Source organism: Rhinolophus sinicus, chromosome 14, assembly GCF_057876585.1.
Source record: "Rhinolophus sinicus isolate RSI-liver-muscle chromosome 14, RSI-T2T, whole genome shotgun sequence".
NCBI lineage: Eukaryota > Metazoa > Chordata > Mammalia > Chiroptera > Rhinolophidae > Rhinolophus > Rhinolophus sinicus.
The window spans coordinates 122,417,130-122,441,882 of record NC_142514.1 but is presented as its reverse complement, the minus strand read 5'-3'; the positions used below and the strand labels follow the sequence as shown (position 1 = coordinate 122,441,882).

Sequence of the window (24,753 nt, the reverse complement as noted above, 5' to 3'; positions counted from 1 at the left end):
ACTTTCTTGGGCCAAAAACTTTGGAGTCACCTTTGAAGCTTCTATTACACAACATGTTTGATCAGTCAGAGACCCTGTTGGCTGCACCTACAAAACATATCCCGCATCCAACCACTTCTCTCTTCCTCTTCAGCCACCACTACAATCTCCCTCCTGGATGATTCCAATTGCTTATAAACCAATCTCTATGCGTCTGCATCCCACTCTGTTCTTTACACAGCAGCCAGTCATCCTTTTCAAACATCTGATGTAGTCACTCGTCTGCAAAAAGCCTTCCATTACCTTCCCATCTCACACGAAATAAAAGCCAACGTCCTTAAAATGGCCTAAAATGGCCTGCCTCCCTGATCTCACCTTCCATTCTCCCTTTTGCTCCCTTAAACCACACAGGACTCCTCCCGGTGCCTCAAACACACCAGACAAGTTTCCACTTCAAGAACTATTTTATACCGTTGGTTTTCTATATCTGTAACTCTCTTCTCACAAATATTTCCCTGTTTTCCCTTCACTTCCTCCAGCTTCTTTGCTCAAACTTTGCCTTCTGAGTGAGAATTTCCCTGGCCATTTTATTTAAAATTGCAAACCACTCCAAACCCATTCTCTAGTCACTCCCTCCTTTATTTTTCCTAGAGTATTGATTTCCATCTGACATACTTTTTGTTTTACTTATTTTCTGACTCCTCCATTTAGTGAATTACTGAGTGCTTACCATATGCCAGAAGCAGTTCACATAGTTATAAAAAATTAAATAATAAATGCAGAGTTTAGCACATTACCTGACAAACAGAAACACCAAAACGATGTAAACAACTCTAACAACTTGATCCTTACAGAACCAAGGGGCTAAATCATCCATAATCAGATCATCTCTGCCACAGAAAATTTATACAATTCATTTAAAACAAGACAAGCAAACAAAATAACCTGTAGAAAAAGAAATTTCGTATTTCCCCTCTAGCAACCAGTTCTAACTATTAAAGCATTGTTAGAAACACAGATCCTTCCTGTTTTCATGGTAAATGCTGTGTATTATTTTATTTCATGACCAAAAAAGATTTTCTACAGTTAAGCGTTAATAGTGGACTGTTATATATAACCATACTAAAAACATCTTGACAAAACAATGCAATGGACACTCTGGCAAATACTAACACATAGACAAACTACTCTCCCACGCCAACCAGGACATGTAAGTTTAAGCTACGAGAAGAGAAAGAAAAATTAGGTCTCATAAATCAGGGAAAGTCATTTAGCGTCAATTTTATATTACAAAGTGAGGATAAAAACACTTGCTCTTATTATCTCACTGGGCAGTTATAAAGACCAAGTGAAAATAATATGAAAATGCTGTCTAAAGTGTAAAATTCTTTTATCTATAAACACTTACATAACAGTGGGGGGAAGGGCCAGTATCCTGCAACTCATATGTGATAAATGTGGAAAATTATTTAAGTTTAAAGCAAAAACAAATATGTACGGGGCTATCTAAGGAATAAGACATCTTCTCAGAAAGACCTTGTAAGGTGACACCACTCCCTCCTAGATGAGTTCCTGGATATATGTCCCCCTCAGCACTTTCGCAGCAAAAAATTACTAATGATTTCAAGCAAGTTTATGTTTTCTAGTTTGGTAAAATTAATAAACTCAATAAATGCTTATTTACCAAGAAAAGTCCCCAAATAAAAATCAGAACTCTTTAGAAGTTAGTATTTACAACACGTTCATAATATTAACAGAAATAAAACAGTAGGTCAGATCTATTTATATTAAAATAATTTAGAGGAATAACTAATTTATAGGGAAAACATCAAAGAAATATTTGACATTATCAAATTTAAAAAAAAGACATGGAAAATTCATAAAATGTCAAAAAAAAAATCACATCATCTCGTTTCTGACAAGAGCCAAATTGGATAAAATTTGGACACACAAATGAAAAGATGACATATAAAGATTCACAGGTTCATGGTCCAAACACACTTTTTTAAATGGCTCTTAGTTTCATAAGTTGCACCAAGAAATTTCAAACAGTAAAGATTTCTTAAATTGTGATATTACTATTCAAATTAAATTATAGCCTTTCCATAGTATCTGGTTTAATCATTAAAGGCCACCTCCTCCCAAGTCCTGCACCCCCCACCACCAAAAATAATTTTTTTCCCAACACATGTTTAGTTTAAAAACACAGCTATGATTCCAAACCAAGTAATCCTTCTCCGTTATCCATATTCCATTTAATTACAGGCTACAAAATGGGTCACCTCCTATGTCCAAGACCTTTTATCATGAGAGTGGTCCCTAAAATGGAGCAGGAAGTGTTGAGGAAATGAGGGCTTTGTGAATGATGACATTCAATGACATTCAAAGAATTCAATTCAACGATGACATTAAAGTCATACGGAAGACTTGAGGGGTGGACATGCTATAAAGGATGATGTTCAAGTTCAAAGTTAAGATTGTATAATTCAGAGTACAGACATAAAATTCTAGGCTCACAAATGAATTGAAGGGTTACAGTTCTAAGTATAGGAAGTATTTGCTAAACTGGCATTTACTATTTTTAATATCACTTTCATCTCTTGACAGTCAAAATGCCCCCAACTTTTCGCCACACACACACACACACACACACTGCATACACAAAAACAAACTACTGTCCCATTTGAAAATGTAATTCAAAGACTTGTCCTTCAATATTTCTTAGCTATACTACATAAACTTTCCCCCAAAAAAGGGCTTCGCACAGCTACAATATTATGAAATTTTGTTCTCCTTTTTACTTGGTATGGGTACTTTTCTGCCCAAATTTTTAATCAGAGTTGTTACTAAGAAATAAAATTAAATTATAATTCCCTTCTGTTTCTATAAATCCTTTAATGGAGGTACAAAAAAACCCACTAAAGTTCAAATATCTAAGCCATAAATACACAAAAAATTCCTAGGCCTTGGATAACCTGCCAGTAATTGATAAGATTCAGAATGGATAGTTAAGTGTACTCTGAAACAAAAACAATCATAATACCTCAAGGGTAGGTAAAACATAATTCCTGCCCTCTTTATTCATTTTAGTTAAGTGTGTTATGTCAAAATAAAATTATAAACATATTTAGAAATTAATGAAATTGTTATAAAAATATTTTCTCAAAAGCAACAAAACTGATCGAAATCTAACGGTGGAATACTCTTTTTAATAACATCAATTATTCTTTATACTTATTCAGTTATAGACTCCTTTTCCCAAGAGGCTCAAAATAACCTCTTAGAGGGTGGCAGATGGCTCAGTTGGTTAGAGCACGAGTGCTCAACAAGGTTGCTGGTTCAATTCTCGCATGGGATGGTGGGCTGTGCCCCCTGCAACTAGAGATTGAAAATGGCAACTGGACTTGGAGCTGAGCTGTGCCCTCCACAACTAGATTGAAGTCCAACGACTTGGAGCTGATGGGCCCTGGAGAAACACACTGTTGCCCAATATTCCCCAATAAAATTAAAAAAAAGAAGCAAATGTTACATAAATATTTTTTTAAATACTTCTCAGAGTAAAACTGCAATTCTATTCTAATGTACTAACTTTTGATTATCAACCCTTATGAAGAGCTGTTAAAGATTATATGAGAATATAAACAATTTACATTCACAAACGCATTTATTTATAACTTTGCAGAGCCATGGCCCCTGTAAATGGAAAGTCACTCTCACTATAATTCCCCTCTTTAACTGACTCCTGATTCTACCCTAAACTATATTATTCTCTTTATTCCTAATTAAAAAGAATCAAGTCGATATCATTTAAATGTTAACTTCTGGTTCCACAAAATAACCAAATGAACCTACACAGACATACATATGAAAGAACAGAACTTAGGTTTATAGTAAGAAAGGCATAATATAGGACAGCACTAGCCAAACTTTTCTTTTAAAAAGCGCTGCCCCATCTCAGCCAGTGACAGTTTTCTTTCCACAAGATTGAAACAGAAATCCCATCATCTCTTAGTCATTCCCACACACTTACTGGCCTGCTGTTATTATCACAGAATGTCTTTTTCCTATGCTACACTATTCCTGAGAGCAATGTTCCACCCTTTTGGTTTCAAAAGTTCTATTTCAAAGTGTAGTATTTTAGGTGAACAGATATACAAACAAATTATTGGTAGGGGGTAGGAATTACTCTATATGCTCTTCATAATAGTATAATTTAATAAGATAAAGTCTGTCCACTTTTCTATTATTTTTTGTTTCAGTTAGATTTATTTAGTTATACTTATTCCTGAGAATTAATCAAGCTAAAAACTTGCAAATTAGAAAAATTATGTCTAAACAAAGGAACGTTGGTACCTACTACAGAAGTACTTCTTGCCTCAATATTATTGAGCTTACAAACATTCCTGTTAATGCCGTAAAGGCAGAGAAATCTGTTTACACATAACTGGGGTTCACTTATCATCTTCAAATACTCCCAGGCCTTAAAGTGCCCCTCAGTTGCCTTGGAAGGATGGAGACGAAGAATCTCTTATCTCCAACTAAAAATCCTCTCAGTCACATTCCCTTCTGCTCTTCTCACGCTTCCCCTCCACTTGGGGAGTAGGTACTTCCTAAATCTTTTTTCATACCCTGCCCTCTCTTCCACAGACATTTACTAATATTATCAATGTATTACATACTAGCGATAGAACTGAAAAAAGATCCATTGTCTTCAAGGGACTTATAGTCCAATGATGGTGCTGACTATGTAAGTATCTCATAATAATGCCGTGTGGGAATGAAGAGATGTAAACAATGCAACGGAAACTCAGAAGTAAACACAAAAAACAGAAGTGCATAGTGGCAGAAACATGAGCTTTAGGGTCACAGAGACTTGGATTCACCATTCAGCAAATAATAACTCAAGCAAGTTACTTAATCTCTCTAAATTCTTCCCTATACAATAATGACACCATATAAGACTGTAATAAGGATCAAAAAGCATAATCTATAGAATGTAATTAGTGCTAAATACTTAACTGGTAGAAAGTGTTCAACAAATAAAATAGCACTGTGGAAATACAAGAGGACCCTTTTCAGAAGGGAAAACAGGATGATTATCACAAATAAAGGTCTCCTTTTTAGAAGAAATCCACTAGTTAAATTAAATTAAAATGAAGCAAAGCACTTGGCCCTAAAAGTACTTCTCACTTAAATCTGTACATAAAATGTCCTCATCTGACAACTGAATATAAACTTTTAAACTTAAAAAAAGTTAATGGATGAATCACGTAATACAAAGTATAAAAATCAGGGACAAAAGGTTTAAAAATATACATATTACACACGTACACACACAGCCTCACACACGTACCGGCACACATCCTATGTAACTTTTTTTTATTCCCTATGCTATACTTTACATCCTCGTGACTATTTGTAACTACCAATTTGTACTCCCTAATCCCTTTACGTTTTTCATCCAGCCCCACAACCCCTCTTCCATCTGGCAGCCATCAGTTTGTTCTCTGTAGGTATGAGTCTGTTTTGGATTTATTTTGTTCTTTAGATTCTTGTCTTTTTAGGTAATTGTCTTTCTCAGTCTGACTTATTTCACTTAGCATAATACCCTCTAAGTCCATCCATGTTGTTGAAAATAGTAAGATTTCACTTTCTATGGCAGAGTAATATTCCACTGTGTGTGTGTGTGTGTGTGTGTGTGTGTGTGTGTGTGTGTGTAATATATGTGATACCTTCTTTATCCAATCATCTACTGATGGGCACTTAGGTTGTTTCCATACCTTTGCTATTGTAAATAGTGCTGCAGTGAACACAGGGGTGCCTATATCTTAGAATATTCAAGCAGAACACCCACCCTAAGCTTCAATCACAAAACCAATTTCATCACCAGTATTTTTCAATGTAACCATTAGCAAAGTATTGACGCCCTCTGGCTCTGCTCATTTGCTGGATGGTTAATGGAATTATCGTGACTTTATTATCAACCACACTAATACTTGGAGGTATTTCACAGTAATGAACAGAAAAATAAAATCCAAGCACTAACAGATGTCATAAATATATTTACATTCCTCTTACTTCTCACATATTTCAAAATCCAATAAACATTTCTAGCAAAAGTGAAAAAGTATTTCCGAAAATTAGAGATACAGACAAACATACCAGCATTAGACACTCTTATATCAAAACAGTCTGGAAAGAAGTGACCTATCTTTTCACATTCTGGTGAACAAACGCCTCCAGAGGACTTGGGAGAGGCTGCATTTCTTTGATTTACAATCATTACTGACCACCATCATTATAATAAGATCTAAATCACTTGCCTTATGTAAACCGCTTCACTCCTACTGCCAACTTAATTTTTCTTCAGTATTCCATGGGGGAAAAAAAGGTTCTTTTTAAAAAGCGCTCTCTTGTAAGTAGTGTCCTAAGCACATACATAGCACGTTTGCCCAAAAACATTAAAAGAATGTGCTCTGTATTCTGACTGTGAAGAAGTGTTCTAGGAATGCAAATTTTGCTCTCAATACTCGCACAATGGACTAAGTGTCATAAGCACTGTGCACGCGCTATTAGTCATTCTGTTGAAAATTTTATTTAAAAAAGTAATAAAAGGCCTGTAGTGTGTATAAAGCATTTGGGACACAAAAGACTTATTGTCAAGACTATTCGCCGGATCGCCAAAATAGAAAACTCCCCAAAACAAATTAATTTACAGCTTATAATTATTTTTAAAAACGCTACACCAGAAGACTGAATTTTTAAACATAACCAATCTAAAGTATAAAAGAGATGGCATAAATGATCTTATCATCATGGCATCTGATGGACAGAGAGGAGAGATTACATTTTGTATTCTTCAGACAAAGGGGATTTGAGATCTGGGACAGCTGGATCATGTTGGCACTTAGTCTGGAAAACCCCAAGGTTCTACAGTACACGTGACCTTGGGTACAGTTTAATTTGTATTAGTTTAATATCAGGTCTATCAATTACATTTCCCAAACTAAAAGTCAGGGCATATTATCTGGTAATGCAACAGCAAGTCTGAAAAAACAGGTTGTATAGGAAATGGTTCACATGTGTCTTTTCTTTTTCTCCAGAGTATTGCTTCTTCAAAGATCTTATCTGGAAATATAAGTAGATAAAACAGGTAAAATCCAAAGTATCCTCACCAAAATGAGTGTGTCCGTGAAGGATGCTGTAAGAACCAGAGAGGAGGAGGGAACTTGAGTCCCAGCAATTAATCACAACACCTTCAGCCATCTCTTAAGAGAGTTTCTCAGAACGCCTTCAAAAAATCTCTGATTCAATTTCAGATAAAAGCTAAAATGAAATCTCATATGGATTCATAAGTAGCCTAGAGGGGAAAAGTTATTTATGTATCAGTTTAAATAAGAAAATGTGATACTAAATTAAAAATTGGTCAGATCATTAGAGCTCAAAGCACACTACTCTGAAATTGCATTTTATTTTAGAAACAAACACTTCCATCACAAATTGAAATATGAGGTCAGAGACAACACTAAAAGAGGGGAGTTGACCTATTCAGTAAATACTTGCTCAACAAACACTTTTACCCAAACAAACACAGAAAACAGATGGGGAATTCATGCCTTGATAAATGACCTCACATTTCATTTTCTCATCCCGTCATGCAAATCTGAATTCATTATGAAAATGAGAAAGTCACATATCCATTCTTCAGGCTATCTAGATAGATACTTTTGTTTTTTGCAGCCAGAGCAAAACTAATTATTACTATTAATTGGTTACTCCCCCTTCAATGTAATGAGACATAACTTTTCTGCATAAACTTGAAATCATATAAATGAAGTTAACACAGTTATTTTGTGTTGTTTTGTAGTCACTAAGTTAAAACATTCAGTAGGAAAAAAGAGCATTCAATATTTCTTTCTCCTTCTAGCCTGGAAAGGTTAAGTTAAAAATCTAAGTACTGGCATCATTCAGTTATTAATCCCTTCACAATTTTGAATACTATTCACTATTTACCAGATTAGTTGTTGAAAATCATAAATCATAAAAAAACACTATTTTCTTGCTTGTTTTTGTCTTTTATCTGCATGTGTATAATAAGGATGAAGAAAATGTCTCTTTTAAAGAAATTTTTAAAGTACTAATACTTTTAATCGTGGTCCTTTACAAATGCCACAAGTGTTCTCATACACATTATCTTCCACACGTGTTACCAACTCTGGGGCGAGATTGCCTAGTGGTAAATTCTGGTTCAGCCATCCTGTGTGACCTTGAGGAAGTTACTTTAAACGCTCTGTGTCTAAGTTTCCTCATCTATAAAGTGGTGATAAAGATAATTCTAATACCTCACAGGTATAAGATTTATTCCTATGACAATAATAGAATTTAAATTAACATGTGTAAAATACATAAAACAGTGCCACATGGTCCACACTACATAGCTGTTAGCTATTTTTTTCAATTATTGTCATCATCATCAATCATTATGTTTAGGTCTCACAACAATCCTGTAAAGATGGGACAGCAGACATCATTTTACCCTTTTTCTAGATAAGGGCATCGGGCTCAGAGAAAGCAAGTGACTAATCCAGACTCATAGTTAAGAAGTAGACTCAGAACAAAAGAACCTAGACTATCATGTTTACCCGAAATTAAGATCTAGCCAGACCATGAGCTTTATGCATCTTTTGCAGCAAAAATTAATATAAGACCCAGTCTTATTTTAATACAAGACCGGGTATAATATAATATAATATAATATAATATAATGTAATACCAGGTCTAATATAATATAATACTGGGTCTTATATTAATTTTTGCTCCAAAAGACGCATTAGAGCTGATGGGTCAATTAGGTCTTATTCTCTGGGAAACAGGGTAAGAAAGAATCAAGACTTTTCACTACACTGTGCTGTATCATATCACACAGTATTATATATTTTCTGAGTTTATATAGTTCTACAGACCGTGTACTTCTAAAGACTATAATCAATACTCTTTTAAACATTTAAATACTCAAATAATTTTAGGCAGCACACACTGGTAGTCATGCTGAGAATGAGTCTTTTATCTAAAAGATATCTGCATCTCTTGTAAGTATTTTTAGAGTAGCAAAAATCATCAGACTTCTAAAAAGAAGTATGCACTGAATAATTAGCCTGGCTGAACAAAATGAACCTGTCATCAATTTTCCAATATTTAGAATTCCTTTGAAATAGCAAAATATACCCTATGAAGCTTCAAAACTTCCATGTTATAATTTATGTTGAGCAGTGGAAACAGCACGGCATTTAGTCCAAGTTCCAGTTCCACCCCCTCGAGCAGGGGACACTGGCCAATCGTGTCACTTCTCTGAGCTTCAGTTACTCAACTGTCCACTGAGGACCTATCTCACAGGGCTGTTATGAGCAATAACTGAGATGATGGAGGTGAAACAGCTTTGTAACTATATAAAAACTACACTAAAATGTGTTTACTATTAGATTACATTGACAAATAATACATTCATTTATTCATTCATTAATCATTTTTTTCTTAGAAAACTGCTGACAGAACGCTTCCAATATAGAAGTATCATCCTGAGTATTTTGTGTAATTCAGAGTATGTTAGGGACAATCTGGATTGGATTAGCACAGTGAGAGAACTTTTGGCAACCTGCAAAGTATCTATTCTAGTACCATGTGCTTAAAGGAGACTCAGTAAAATCTCAGTCACTAGAAATAAGAGAACAAACCAAGTGACAAGCATATGCTTTTTCTTTCCGATTTTAAATTAAACAATAATAAACATTTTCAATTAAATCACAAACCCACAGCAGTAATCATAACACATTATATTTCTGTGACACTACAATTTTCAAAGCATTCTACACTATCATTATAGAAAAACAATAAATGTTATTGTTCACAACTATATTTTAATATTCATAAACCTTCCACTCCTAGGCAAGCACCTAACTTTAGTGCTCAACATAAAAACTGAAGGAATTAGACACCTAAAGATAAGGTTCCTTTTTAGATCTATTATATTTAGGATTTTGAGTCTGTGGTTACGAAAATTATTTTTAAAAAAATTAACGGATAGAAAATTTATAATTACAAAATATAATAAACTTATTAGAAATGAGTGATTTTTAAAATGTCACTTTTTAAAAATCTTACAATTAAGACATATCCCAAAATAGCTACAAAATTGGGTAATTGCATTTTATAGTTACACTCACTAGTAAACTTCAGAATTATAGAATATTTAAAAAAAATTGGATAACTACATTTACTAATGTAAAGTTACAATTCAATAACTATCAATACACTATACACAATACAATATAAAATATACATGATACCAAAATCAATTCACACCTTTTTTTGACCTTCCAAATGTAATTCAGACTCTTACAGTTCAGAAAATACTTTAGAATATTTCAGTCCCTCAGAAATATTGTGAATATAAACCACAACAGTGTCATATTAAAAATATACAATAACTTCAATGATTTAAGGTCTCTGGCTTGGTATATAAAGCATCAGATTCTATACCAAGCAAATAAAATCACTCCTAATACTATCTTATAGAATCCAAAGGAAAAAAAGGATTTTTCATACTACCTATGTTTTCATACTACATACTGTTCATACCACAGTCTACCGAGCATCTATTTGCAAAGCACTATGCAGGCTACCATCATTCAAAAAATGTTATCAGATCCCTCCTTCTCAGAAGCATAAAACATAAAGGCCAAGTACAGATAATGCCATAGGGAAAAAGAAAAGGTGTTTTTCCTCTCCCTGGACTACCAGGTGTTTTATTTTCCACCCAATGATTTCAAAATCAGAATCAGTTACATATTTGACTAAAGATGAAGAAACAGTCCATGTTTTTCATGCACATAACCAGTATGTGCTTTTTGTTACTTTTCTTTTTTGGGGAGGGAGGAACAGTGGTAGATTAGTTATGATTTTATATGTACACAGTGAAGCTGTCAGGCCCAACAAAAACGACTATGTGACTTAGTGAAATCTAGAACTGGGTGTGCGGGGATCACTTCTAGCACTAAATAGCTCTGTGACTTTGGAAGAGACAATACCAACCTTTCCTGGCCTAACATTTATTGTGCCTTTGGGTAAGTTATAATATTAAACTTCTCTAGGTCTGTTCCCCCATCTACAAACTTACAGAGTTGGACTAGAATTCAAAAGTATCTGGATCAGTGGTTTTCATTTTAAGTGAAGGTTTTTGAACCCACGCTCAGTGATTCAGAAATGTCTGGGCTGGAACCTAGGAAGCTGAATGTTCACAAAGCACCACAGGTGACTAAAATGTGCAGGTGATCCCCAGCCACATTTGAGGACAATACAAGTCCTAGTCACATTAAATGATCTCTAGTGCCCTTAACTATATGAAAAGATAACATGATTTGTTTTAGCGCCAAGGTCTGAGGAATTCTAGGTCTAGAATAATGTGCAGACATAGTAGATGCTAAACAAATATTTGCAGAGAGGAAGAAAGAGACGGAAAGAAGGAAGGAAGGAAGGGATAATAAAAGAAGGGAAGGAAGGGAGGAGGCCAGGTAGCTAACTGGCCATATTTTTGACTAAGAAACATACAAAAAAATAGTAATAAAATTAAAACTGGGTAAAACATACCTCAGCAGCTGGAAAGCAAGGACCTGTCTCTACACACATATTTTTTTTTTATACACATACAATTTTAAATACAGCATAAGCCCTTGTCAAACTGCAAAGTACTAAAGAGGAAAAGGAAAATAACAGTACACAAAAGCCAAAGAATTCTAATGGAAAAATTACCGATGACTAAAACTTAGTCACTGCTTTCCCAGGTAGAAAACAACACAGAATTTTAAGGACTGGGACTTAGAATTGGGACTAAAGTTTGAAGTTAAACTGGTTACTCATGTGCATAAATTTCATTTGGGGTAATAATGGATTCCAGAAATACTGTTGTCAATATTAACCTTTGTCCATTTTTTATTTCCATTTTCCCATTCACTTACATTATAATATTTGAGATGTTTTATCTTCACTTCTGATGATCTTCAAATGTCAATGGCTCTTAACACATTAACTGTAAACAAACACAAAGGAACTTAGGGGAATTCAGATATTTAAGGAACCCTATAATAAAGTATTCAAAATTACTCTGCAAATCCTGTAGGGAAGGGAGGGTAGGGGTGGGAGGAGACTTTGACATCACGTTTACTTGCTTCTTTTGAATGAAAATCTGAAACTATCCTCTTAATCATCAAGCAAAGAAAAAAAATCAGCCTATTTTCTGTGGGAAGAAAAAAGCATTCAAAGTTACAGAAAATTCTCTCCAATGTGGCCACTCTGAACTCACTAATGTTTTGGGTACCTTATTCTTCTCCCCTCAGCAGTGCAGCGGTCAAGGAAACTCATTTCCTTGTCACTCCCAATCAACCTGCCCTGGGACTGCCCTCTGCCAAGTACTGGCCTGGACCTGGGGCACCAGATCTTCAGGTATGATCAGTTCTCTAAAGCACAGAGACCCTGGAGTTAAACAGACTTGGGTTCAAATGTTAAACCGCACACCCTAATCTTCAGTTTTCTCATCTGTGAAATGGAAACAATAATAGTTTATTTTATACAGTTATGAGGATCAGATAAGAAAATGCATATTACGGGATTCAGCACTATGCCCAGCATATAGCAAGCACTCAATAAATATTAAGAGCTATTATTTCTATTATTATTGTGACTATTAATATTAATACTATTAATTAATTACAACTGTGTACTACTTGAAAAGTAAAGCTTATCTCGGGTGTTTATATTTTTAGGTATTGCCTTTGGTCATAATTGAAGAATATTATCCAATACCAGTAACAGGACCTTTGTATCATATAAAATCTTGTTTTTGAAGTGTGCTAGACGCATCTGGGCTCAGCTCAAGAAAATCAAGGCTTGTGATCACTAGCCTATCATCAGCCCAAGTTGTTACCCGTTTGCTAATAATGTACAAGCGCCTGACAAAGTCTTACCTGAACAACTGCTCACTTGCAGTTATCAGGAAGGCAATTCTGTGAAGAAAGGAGATGTATATATTTGTGACTCATGCCTGTCAAACCCTCTGAGCCTGATGAATGATGCTGTACTGATGCAGACACTTCTCTACCCTCTTCTACTCACTCCCAAATGATTAAACGCCTCAGGTTTGACACTACATGCTTAAAATATTAATATGTCTGTTAGGTGACACAAAAATGCATGAAACACTGATTTCTCTGAATTTTCAATCAAATGTTTAGGTCAAAGATATAGAAACGAACACAAAATATTGGCAAAAGCTAATGAACATGGTCCAAAATGACCAGCTTTATTTCCCTTCTGAAGACCAAACCTTTATAATTAAAATTAGAGAAAATACTTAAGTAGAACCTGATGCAATATCCTTGGGGGAAATAAAACACATGGATACATGGCCTGGAAACGAACACCAAACCGCAGAGGAGTAAGCAATGTAAGCCATCATTCTCATCACCACCACTCTACCTACCATGCCATTCCTTGGTCTCTTCAGGTGAAATAAAAAAGGAAATAGCCTGGTTGCTCATTCTTCATTTGATTTCTACTTGCCTTTCACCTAATTAATCTAGCAATTAATACGTGTTCTAGGAATAGATCTAGTCGTTAACACATGTGTTCCTTTTAATTTATGTATCCAAGATTAGGATCAGAAAAATTTGGTCCAAGATAATATTAAAAAAAAAGAAAGGTAAAAAGTTAAAACACTCAGAGTTTTGAGTGTTCCAAAATACGATTCTTTTTTGGTCTGCTATAATATAGCATTTCTCTCTTTCAATTTATTTTCTATTTTGGTTATTGCATTTGCAAGTCTAAGAATGTCTCTGGCATTAAGTGAAGTATGGTAGACTTCAACTGGAAAATGTCTTCCTTGCTTCAAAATGACTCATTTGTATGCCATGGGAGAAGTTGCTGATTATCTCCAATACCCAGTCTCTCCTATTTCTTAGACACAGAACTTCCAACTCTTAACTCAGCACATGGCATTCCAGAAGAGACTACATGTCCTACAGGGCCTCCTTTGTGGCTAGGTATGGCCATGGGACCATGTTCTGGCCAAAGACTACACCAGACTTCAACAAAGTATCCTTTAAAGAGAGAAAACATGACTTTCTTCTTCCCTTCCTCCTTCCTTTTGACTAGAATGAAGATGCAATGGTTGGAGCTCCAACAGCAATTTTGGTTCATGAGGTAACATTGGAATGTAAGGTAAGATACATTAAGTTAGAAAGAGTCTGTGTCCTTGATACTTCAGATCCACTGTATCAAATCAATATTGACTATTTGGGGAATTTTATGCATGAAAAATAAAATAAAATGATCTCTATTTTAAGCCACAGTTAACCTGGATTTTCTGTTACCATGTTTCTCCGAAAATAAGACCTTCCTCAAAAATAAGTCCCAGTTAAGATGGTCAGCCAGATGGACGCATTTAGTACGTAATGACTATGTTGCAGAAGAAGATGACATAACTGTACTTGAATAAATGTAGATTGTTGTACATGAAAAAAACAAGACATCCCCTGAAAAATATGCCCTAATGTGGAGCAAAAATTAATAGAAGACCGGGTCTTATTTTTGGGGAAACACGGTATAATCTGCTAAACCTAAACTCTAATTTAAAAAAGTAAAATAAAGAAGAAAGGAGAGTTCTCCAAGTATCAGTATTTACGTTTTTGGAAGTCTACAGATTAAAACATATTTTAAAAGTTAATTTTTATTGTATTGAAAACATAGCATCAGCCCTTATTTAATATAGACTAAAGAGTATTTAATGAACTCAAGAGTTAATCACATCCAGTATGAGTTTTTAAAAGAATGAAAATTCATCAGTGATTACTGCCGTGGGTACGTTGTACTTAAGCAGGGGAAGAATTATGAAGCTTGCTCATTAGAGGTCTATAGTGATGACAATGTGGGTACATATATAGAAACACATTAAGAGGGATAAGCACAATTAGTTCTGTGTAATAAAGTTACAGGAAAGGGAATTGAAGTTATTATTTTCATTAAGAGGGAATCTTCTCTAGTTCCTTTAATAGCCTTGCACCAATCTTTTCTCTTTTTTTTGTAGTTCCATTTTTAACCTGACTCCCTGTGGAAAGCAGGCTTTTAAAATCACTGCCAATCCTTGACTATCATCCCTCAATAGTTTTTAATCCTATCCAGTGATTTAACTAAAGAATACAACAGGCACAAAGATAGCAAATGCTTTATCTACTCAAAACTAATTTCCTTAAAAGGAGAAAACATCCTATACTAAAATCTAGAGAATTTCCACTGACCAGCTAGCTCCTGAATCACAAGCAACCTTGGCCATGGTGATTCTGAACACAATAGCCCTAAGCTGGCAGGTTTCCAAAACAAACTTACTACTTTCTGGACATCTGTATCTGGGTTATTTCCTTCCCTTGGGCATAATCCAGGCTTTATAGCCTGAATTACTTCTTTATAACACTTTTTAAAAATGCATGTTACCACTAATGTATCCCACCTAATGATTTTTTTTTTTTAAATAGCCTAAAACATTTATTCTTCATTTGTGTTACTCATGGCTGAGAAGAACAGATCTCAGGAAATTTCCTAAAAATCAGACACAAGAGATAACTTTCACCTTCCACTACTTCAGTCAATATTTTAACAAAAATGCTCTCAAGTAATAGGCTTATACTAACAGCAGCTCTAACACAGACCTTAGCTTAGTCCATTTCAACTAATATTGATGGAGTTACTAGGCAACAACTAGTAAAAGATCTAAGGCAGTGGTTCTCAAACTGTAGCATGGATCAGGGTCACCTGGAGGGCCTGCTAAAACACAAACTGGGGGCTCCACCCCCAAACGTGTTGATTCAGTTAGATCTGAGGTCGGACCAGGGCATCTTTATTTTTAACAAATTCCCAAGGGATGCTGATGTTACTGGTCTGGGAACTACTGCTCTACATTAATAGAAGACTACTGATGACAGCATAAGGAGAGAAGAAGAAAATACATCTGAAACCCAATCTCAGCTTCAATATTTACTTGTATACTTCTGATTAGTAACTAATCTCTTTAAATGTTCTTTCAAATAATCTACACCACAATTACTTATTAGTTCAAAGTAATATTGGATCTTATCTTACAAAACTTTAAAGTTCTTTGAGAGCCCTGGAATAACGAAATCCAAGTAAGTAATTGTTAGGCTACCGATCTGTTCAGTGTCTGACGCAAGGTGTTTATTAATAAGGCCAAGGTTGGAAGCTCAACCTGTTAGCTTCATTTTGTTCTGTAGCTATGGTTTCTACCACTAATCTCGGTCAGCTGCCTCAGAAGACATGCCAAGAGTCACAAGGGAAATGTAAGAATGTGTGATTGGACACAAATCCATCACTGCTACTGGAAAAACAACCCAAAAGCACATTTCCTACCAACAGATCTCTAAGTGACCTTGAAGCTGAAACTAGAGATGAGACCTTACAACCAAATGTTTTAGACATCTTAAAATCTATTCTACCTCTTCAGGCTATAAATAATACCAAAATTCATGGAAACAGCAAATCCTGGATTTCATGGTAACAGAAATCCAGGATTTGCTGTTTTCAAATGATGATAATTTTAAGGAAGACATGCCATTTAAAAATGTCCTTTTTAGGATATTATGTGTATCTCCCCTTTGATATTTCTTATCTAAGTTAAATGTAAATATGAAAATAATATGTAAATGTAAATAAATGCTAATGAATTTATAAACTAGAAATCAACTGATAAACCAAAATAATCTGAGACAAACAAGTGGTGCAAGCATAACTACAGCAAGCGGATATATAAAGGATGAAAGAAATACATCAAATAAAAATGAATGACAAATTAGAGAAAGAGAACAAAATAATCAAGAGTAGCAGATGAAAAAGCAGGTAGGCTAAGGAAACATAGTATCATGAAGATATATAGGACTAGATACATGCAGCCAATAAAATCAGCTCAGGGTATCAAGAGGCTTTATGCAACAATAACCAGCTTGAACCTGAAGTTTACAGGACAAATTCAACAGAAGGAAACCCTTTTCAATCTTTTGAGTGGAAACAAATAAGAAAAGTAGTGAACATTTAGTCAACGTTTTTTTATTCAAATGTTCACTGAGCAGCTATTTGGCATTAGATATACAGTTGACCCTTAAACAATGCGGATGTTAGAGCACCAACACTCATGCAATCAAAAATCTGCAAATAACCTTTGACTCCCCAAAAACGGAGTTGTCCGTCAGTATCTGTGGAAGATTGGTTCCAGAAACCCTGGTGGATATCAGAATCCACAGATGCTCAAGTCCCCCATATAAAATGGTGTAGATCAATGCATACAGTCAGTTCTCCGCATCCGTGGACTCCCAACTACAGATCAAAAACAATCAAGGTATTTATTGAAAAAATTCCACATATACGTGGACCCACACAGTCGTTCAAGAATCAGCTGTATTAGCATCTGATAATGCATAGCAAGAAGTAATCAAAGAAATCCACTCAAGCAGTACATTTTATAAGTGTACAAACTGAAAAATGTACCAGACTAAGAAAGCAGAATACCAATATATAGTGTCCAATTCTGCTATGTAACGTAAACAATTCTGAGGCTCAGGCCTACCACAGCTATCACATATAGCCTACAGTATTATAATATCTATATCCTGCGTAAGTCATACTTGATATGTCAAGAATCAGAGACAGACCAACAGGAATAAAATTATGGAATACAGCCAGGTTACCATTGTGCTGAAATCAATTTTTTCACAACTCTCTCGGTGGGGCTGGACATGTTGAAAAATGGACAATAAAAACAGCAGGGCAAGAGCTGCAGAACAGCTCACTGAAGCAGGGCAATACCAAGCAGGACTCACCAAAGAAAATTACTTTCTTTTTACGGATGCAAGATGACGTAAATATAGCTGATTAGGAAACTGCTATCTGGATATCACATAAAGGATGAAATTGTTCTTTTGTGACCAAAGGCAACTGGCCTGTGATGACCTAGAAAGCAAAGCTAGAGGCAAAAGCAAGTCCGAGATGACTATATACATCAAGATTCAATATAACGTTTAGTGTGAACTACAGAGCCCATAACAGCCAGTCATCCAACTTCAATGAAGTGTGTCATTTAAAAGAACAAAAACATAAAACAATGGGCAACCAGATGAGTTACTGTATTATTTTTCAGATTTATATACATCCCAGAAGGGTGTAAAACATCTTACAAATTAACACATTTAAACATAATATGGTATTTAAACTGAATTAATCTAATAGAAGTACTTGAAGAAATTAAACTTCAGTTACAAATCTGACTGACGTCTTTTTGCTAAACTGAAGGAAAGATGCAGGTACACAGTTTCCATTTTCAAACAAATAGGAAACATCCATAATTTTTCGCATAAACAATTTTCCTTGGAGCTAAACTCAGCAGAAATTTATGTAAATCTAGTGTGTAAAAGATAATCTGGGGTGGTGAACACACAATGTGATTTATAGATGATGTGATACAGAATTGTACACCTGAAATCTATGTAACTTTACTAACAATTATCACCCCAATAAACTTTAATTAAAAAAAAAGGTAATCTGTAACACATTGAACAGTATCATTAACTATTATTTTGCAGGAGACATCAAAACAAATTCAAAAGGCAATTTCTTAACTAAAAATGTGAAATTAAAAATTTTCTAACTGAATAAAACAGAAAGCATAAACTACAATTTAAGGCAATAATTCTGCAAAAAGTTGAAATAATATAGTTCAAACATCAATATTTTGCTTAATCATAGGCTAACAGAAGTAAAAACAATCTGGATAGCCACTTAACACAGCTATTACCGTATAACCATGGTTGTCCACCCTGCTTGTGTATTAAAATCACCTGTGATTGTTAGCCTAGATTCAGTTTAAATACAAGCTTCCTGACAAGTATCTACTACAATGCAGCTATTCTATACCGTTGATTAAAGAGCGTGCCACCAACAGATGTAATGATTCATGAACTAAAAAACATCAAAGAATTTAGCAGGGGTGAATTCTACACAGTAAACATTCAGTAAATGTTATTTTTCTACCTTCCTAGAGGAGAGGAATGAAAACTGGCATTCTTCTGTGGAAAGTAAAGTCATAGTTATATTTTTGTTCAGCGAGGATGAGGCTAACATACTATAGTCAAAATTTTTTCAAGGAGTTCTTAATTTTCTCAAGTTCTTATGTCAGTAACATAATTTTTTATTAAGAAGTTAAAAGAGATATGTAAACTTTAACTACAACTGCTGGGCTTTTTTATCTTTAGGAAATAAATGTGCTTCAATGGCACAATTAGGTACAATAATTTACAATAACAAACATTTATTTAGTGTAATTTTAAAAATCTGTAACAAAGGTTATTTGTAAAGGGAATATTTGATAAGAATGCATTCGTAATTGATAAGAATGATAAGAATAATTGATAAGAACACATTCATCTTGGTATTATCATTAAAATAAAGAATGATAGAATTTTAGAGTTCCAAAGGACTTCACAGGTTTGCTAGACCAACCACCTTATTTTAACTGGACTAGAAAGGTTACATGATAACAGGACAAATACTTTGTTTCCCGGAACAAGAACGGAAAGCAAGCCCTAGCATGATTTTTCAGGATGACATCCCCTGAACATAAGCCCTAATGCGTCTTCTGAAGCAAAAGTTAATATAAGTCCCGGTCTTATTTTGGGGGAAACACGGCAGCTACCTGAGCCCTGTACTTTCCTGACTTCCAGTTCTTTCCTCTTTCTAACAGACTATGCTGCCTCCTGTGGTTCTAAATCTTCTGGCTTGGATGAGATTACTCATCAGTTGCCTCACTGGTTGTCTTTACATTCTATTCCGAACCATAGTTGTCATTTGTAACTTTCCCATAAAATCCTAATTTTCCAATCTGTTTTCTGAATGATTTTATAGCTGAGTATGTAAATCCTCACCTTTCTAAATTTCACAAAATACCCGAAACAAAAGCACAATAATCGAACAATGAAAAATTCTTCTCTTGGACAATTCAATATACAAATTCAAAACAAAACAAAACATTTTTTAAGCACCTCTGACGTGAAGGGTCTCTCTGTTAACTGCTGGGAGCTATGAAGCTGAGTAAGATATGGTCCTTGTCCTTAAGTAGCTTATAGCCTGTTAGAGAAGACAATTAAACCAACGATTATACTGTGCTTGTTAAAGACTCCGAAAAACGGATGGGCAGGTGTATACAGGAATGGAATCTAATTTAGAATACTGGCATCAGCTAATGATTTCCGTATGAGGTCCTGAACAGCAATAGAAAAAAAAAAAGGTAGTATCACTCATATTTAGCGGAGTCCAAAATGAATCAAAGGAGGCATTGCAACTTCAATTTACTCAGGGGAAAAAATGAAAATTGTGTGTGCTTTCACACAGCAGTTTAATAAGTCTCTAATAACAACTAGACTATTTCTCAATGGAATAAAACCTGATTTCATTGTGGCTATATAACAAATACAGGTCTCCTATTATTTCACAAAATTTTAAATCACTATGTTAAAACCAAAGGAAAAAACTGCATCTAAAACATGTCCAGTTAATACTCACAACAACTCTCTGCAAAGATGCATACTAAGTCCTCAAAATTACAGGGGGAAAAAAAATCATCAGGTAGAAGAGAAATAACCTGCAGAACCGGTAAGCCAAGAAGGAAGAAAACTATTCACTCAGGGATGAGGACTACTTAGATTCCTAGATAATGACTTTCAGCTGGAAGATTTAGCAACGAGAAGCACAGTGGGCATTTTTGTTTACATTTTCAAGCAAAGTTGGGGGGTTAGAGTGTAGGGGAAATCGTGAAAGAGATAAGGAAGAGAAGTGATGAAAGAGAGGAAAAGGCTTGGGCAAGAATCCAAAAACCAAAGACATCAGCACGAACGGAAGAAAGACTGGAGGATAGTTGAGGAAAGAGTCGTATAGAGAGAAAGGGAGGGAGGAAATGGGAGAGGGGGTAGGGCTGTCTAAAAAAATGATTGGAGAGGAAATGAGAGATCAGGACAGTAATGAACTGGGGCTACATCAACCGGGCATAAAACTAGATCGCAGTCCAAAAGGTAGAAGAGGCGATGAAGAAGCAGTAAGTTTCCACCTCCTTTGCCCCAGCCTCTCAGCCCCAGACGGGGAGGAAGCAGTGGATCCCAACTCCCAGGGAAGGAATTCCGGCGCAGCCTCGGAGAACCGGAGTCCGCGAGTTTGGGGCAGCATCGCGCGGGTCCCGGCCCCTCGCATCCCCTTCGGGCGCTGGGCGGGGCCCTGGGTGTCCAGGTTACCTGGACAGGGAATCCACGCTGGGCGGCCGTGCTGCCGCCGGCTGGGAGTCGAGGCTCTCGCAGCTCGAGCTCTTCTCCATGGCGCGGCGGGGGCAGCGGGAGGAAAAGGCCGAAGCGACCTCCGCGCTGCCGGGCGGGAGGAGCGGAGGGCGGAGTACGCCGGGCAGGGGCCGCAGTCAGGCCAGCGCCGGCCCGAGAGCGACACCGGAAGCGGCCATGTTCCCCCAGACTGCACCGCGCCGGGGGCTGCAGGGGAGCCGAGGACCCCGCGGCGCCCCTCAGACGCCGACCCCGCGCGCGGCGCTGGCGGGTGTCCCCGCGCGGCCTCTGGGCACCGGGGTGAGCGGGCCGGTGAGACGGCAGGGACGAAGAGCCTGTGGAAGGAGGGGGAGTTGTGGAAATAAGGAGTAAGGGAGTACTCGCTACGAGGGGCTCACGAAACGAGAAGGATCTGAAGTCCGGTGCTAATTGAGACAGGAATGTGAAGGTCAAGGAAAGTGAGAGGGAGGACATCCTAATAAAGAAATGTGGGCGAACGGTAGATGAAGGGCAGACAAGACGTGGGAGGGGGAGCGGAGCTTAGAAAGGGAGGAAGAGAAGTAAAAGCAGGTAAAGGACGAGGATAGGAGCCATGAGATGGCAAAATGCTCACCAGATTGGTGGCTGGAAATAATGAGTAAGTAATTAAATAATGATTAAAGGCTGCTTTAGAGCCAGTCAGGCATGCATTCAAATCCTGCCTCTGCCAGTTTCTTGCGTTGTAACCCACGGCATTGAACATCAGCTTCTTTTTCTGTAAAATAAAAAGAACAATAGCTTCACAGATTACATGGGTTAGTACATGTAAAATGGTTAAAACAATGCTTGGCACATAGTAAGCACTGAAATGTTAGCTGTTAGGATTACCACCCACTTCACAAGGGTTGCTAGGATGGAATGGACTAAAGTAGATAAACAATTTCTAACCCAACTTCAACAGGAGTACCTGTAGGAGGGGACGATAGAGGAAGGGTGGCAAGGAAGTCAGAAGAGATGGGTATGGGAACGGTAATGGGGAAAGTGTAGGACAAACAGGAAAAAATAAATAGTGTTCATCATTCTATTCCCATTCCACCCGTGGCTCAGCATTGTACAAAGGGCACGAGAAAAGAAGCTGAAATGTTCAGTGCTGTCACTTGGATTGAAGTTTGCACAGTCTGCCAGCGTCTGTAGGAGGAAAGCACTTTGGCATTAACCCATTGTACACACAGAGGTGTGGAAGAGGAAACGGGGAGGGAACTGGTAAATATGCAAAAGGATTAGACACATACACTATTAGATGTGGTGGTGTTGGATAGAGGGCAAACTTTTAGCACTTTATCCCTGCCCTCTCAAATTCCCCTGTACAGCAGGAAGGGAGGGGAAAGGATGGAATTGTGATAAGAGAACAGGAACTGGGTGAAGGGGAAATGCTTCTGCTGGTAATTTTCTGTTACAGAGGACACAGGAAGGATGTAGAGAGGATACCATAAAGGAATTTTTCTGATTGAGACTAAATTCAAATCACCTCATGTAAGATTTATAAATGTACAAAAATTATTTCTGTAAAAAAATATTTAAAAAAAATAAAACCCTTACTAGGATAAATAGAATTGTGTTGATTTAAACTAGATTTAATTTATACTGACAACTGATGTTTTTAAGAAAATCTTAAAGTATTTGGCCAATGAAATACTAACTTGAAAGTATACTCCCCAAAAGAACGACCGAGTCTCATTGTGTTCAAGATAAGCTAGAGAACCTATTAAAATGACTTAATATGTATTTAAGCACAAAAGGCTTAGCCTTTCTGTTCTATTCTTCAGCTTGGCAAGAACAGGATGGCAACCAATGTTTTTTATTTCTACAATTTTTAAAGAGACCTTAACTGTACTCTTCTCCTCTAATAGGCAAAGACAGCAAGTATATAATCAGAAACACTTAACCAGCATAAACATCTACAGTGATTCATAAAAGAATTTGCTTATTGCTTCCCCATCCCTACCTGCCTTCCAAAATGCTGACTCACTGTCACTTGGTGCTTTGACAGATTTTCGAAACTAACTTGGTGAAGACTGATAAATCCCTTGAATGGGAGACCCATGTACTCCCTACTACCCAGTTCATTTCTAGCACTGTATTAATAGAGCACTTGAAACCATCTGCCTAATGATGTAGTAATTTGTGTATATGTCTATCTTCAAATTAATAAAAGAACAATAACATTAAGTGTAGAGACTTTTGAATCAGACAAATCTGAATTGCACTCCTGCTTTGGTTACTTACTTGTCTATGATTTTTTAATAAGTTGCTTCTCCAGACTCAGTTTTCTCATCTCTAAAATGGAAATAAAAATACATAGTGGGTTGTTTTTCACTATACAGAGTTGGTTGCACAGTAGGCTTTCAGTAAATGGGTTCGTTACTATTATTATTTGTTCTTCTCTGAACTTACTACTTCTAAACTAAATGGTAAGAAAGCAACTTCTTAGATTGAACAAGAAAGAATACTTGAATCTCAGCTGAAAGTTCAAGTAGTGCTGAATTTGTTTTCTGACATGCTGGCTGCTATGCAATATATATATATATATATATATATATATCTGTCTCCAAGAGAAATCAACTTGATTAGGACTTTTTGTGCCTCGGTTTTCTCATCTTTTAAAAGAACATTTTAGCCTATCCAGGTCATTCAGGAACTATTGCTGTAATCAAATTACAGTTCCTTATCTCACCTATTGAATGGTTAACTTGAGAACTTCCCAAAGTTATTTTTCTTACTTGAAATCTAGACCAGTGTTTCTCAAATTATGTATGGGAAGAACTAGTGTTTTGTTTTTAATTTCCAAACCATCACCTACCAATGTGGTTTTTTTTAATATAAGAAAAATTAACGACTTGGAAAATGAAGTTTAAGAAAAACCAAGGCATGCAAAATAAAAGGCCAAATTTTTTTTCTTATATTTAACAGACAAAAACATTCTGTAAAAGTTGCATGAAAGTTTCAAACGTGTATTCTCTATTCTGTCCTCATCTCATCATGGTCAAGGAAACAATTCGTGTATAGGCACTGGTTGGGGCATCTTATTAGATGATCTAATTAGAATATGGAAATAAACCTCTTTTGAGATGGTAAATGGTGGGTTATGAATGAACAAGTAGAAGGATACTTCTGCTTTTTTTTTTTTTTTTAAATGTATGTGAGGAATATTTTTCACATTCTGTATTTTTTTTGGTGGGGGGGAAGGGGAACAGGACTTTATTGGGGAACAGTGTGTACTTCCAGGCCTTTTTTCCAAGTCAAGTTGTTGTCCTTTCAATCTTAGTTGTGGAGGGTGCCATTCAACTTCAAGTTGTTGTCCTTTCAGTCT

At 36.1% G+C, this 24,753-nt stretch overlaps 1 protein-coding gene across 6 annotated transcripts in view; it reads right to left on the bottom strand.

Annotated features, from left to right (window-relative positions):
• The window catches only part of MTMR2 (myotubularin related protein 2), a 96,301-nt gene extending 73,663 nt beyond the window's left edge, over positions 1–22,638 (bottom strand). The window contains exons 1-3 of one of the 6 annotated variants that reach the window (XM_088791499.1): positions 21,366–21,466; positions 12,996–13,034; positions 11,991–12,061 (exon numbers count right to left, since the gene is read on the bottom strand). Coding sequence is in view for 2 of the 6 variants with exons in the window: in XM_088791496.1 (XP_088647622.1) it covers positions 21,366–21,878 (513 nt within the window). In the remaining 4 variants the exon portion in view is untranslated. Of the gene's footprint in view, positions 1–11,990; positions 12,062–12,995; positions 13,035–21,365 lie in introns of all 6 variants that reach the window. The other 5 variants (XM_088791500.1, XM_088791501.1, XM_088791498.1 and 2 more) reach the window with 5 other exon arrangements.
• Positions 22,639–24,753: the final 2,115 nt, after the last annotated feature.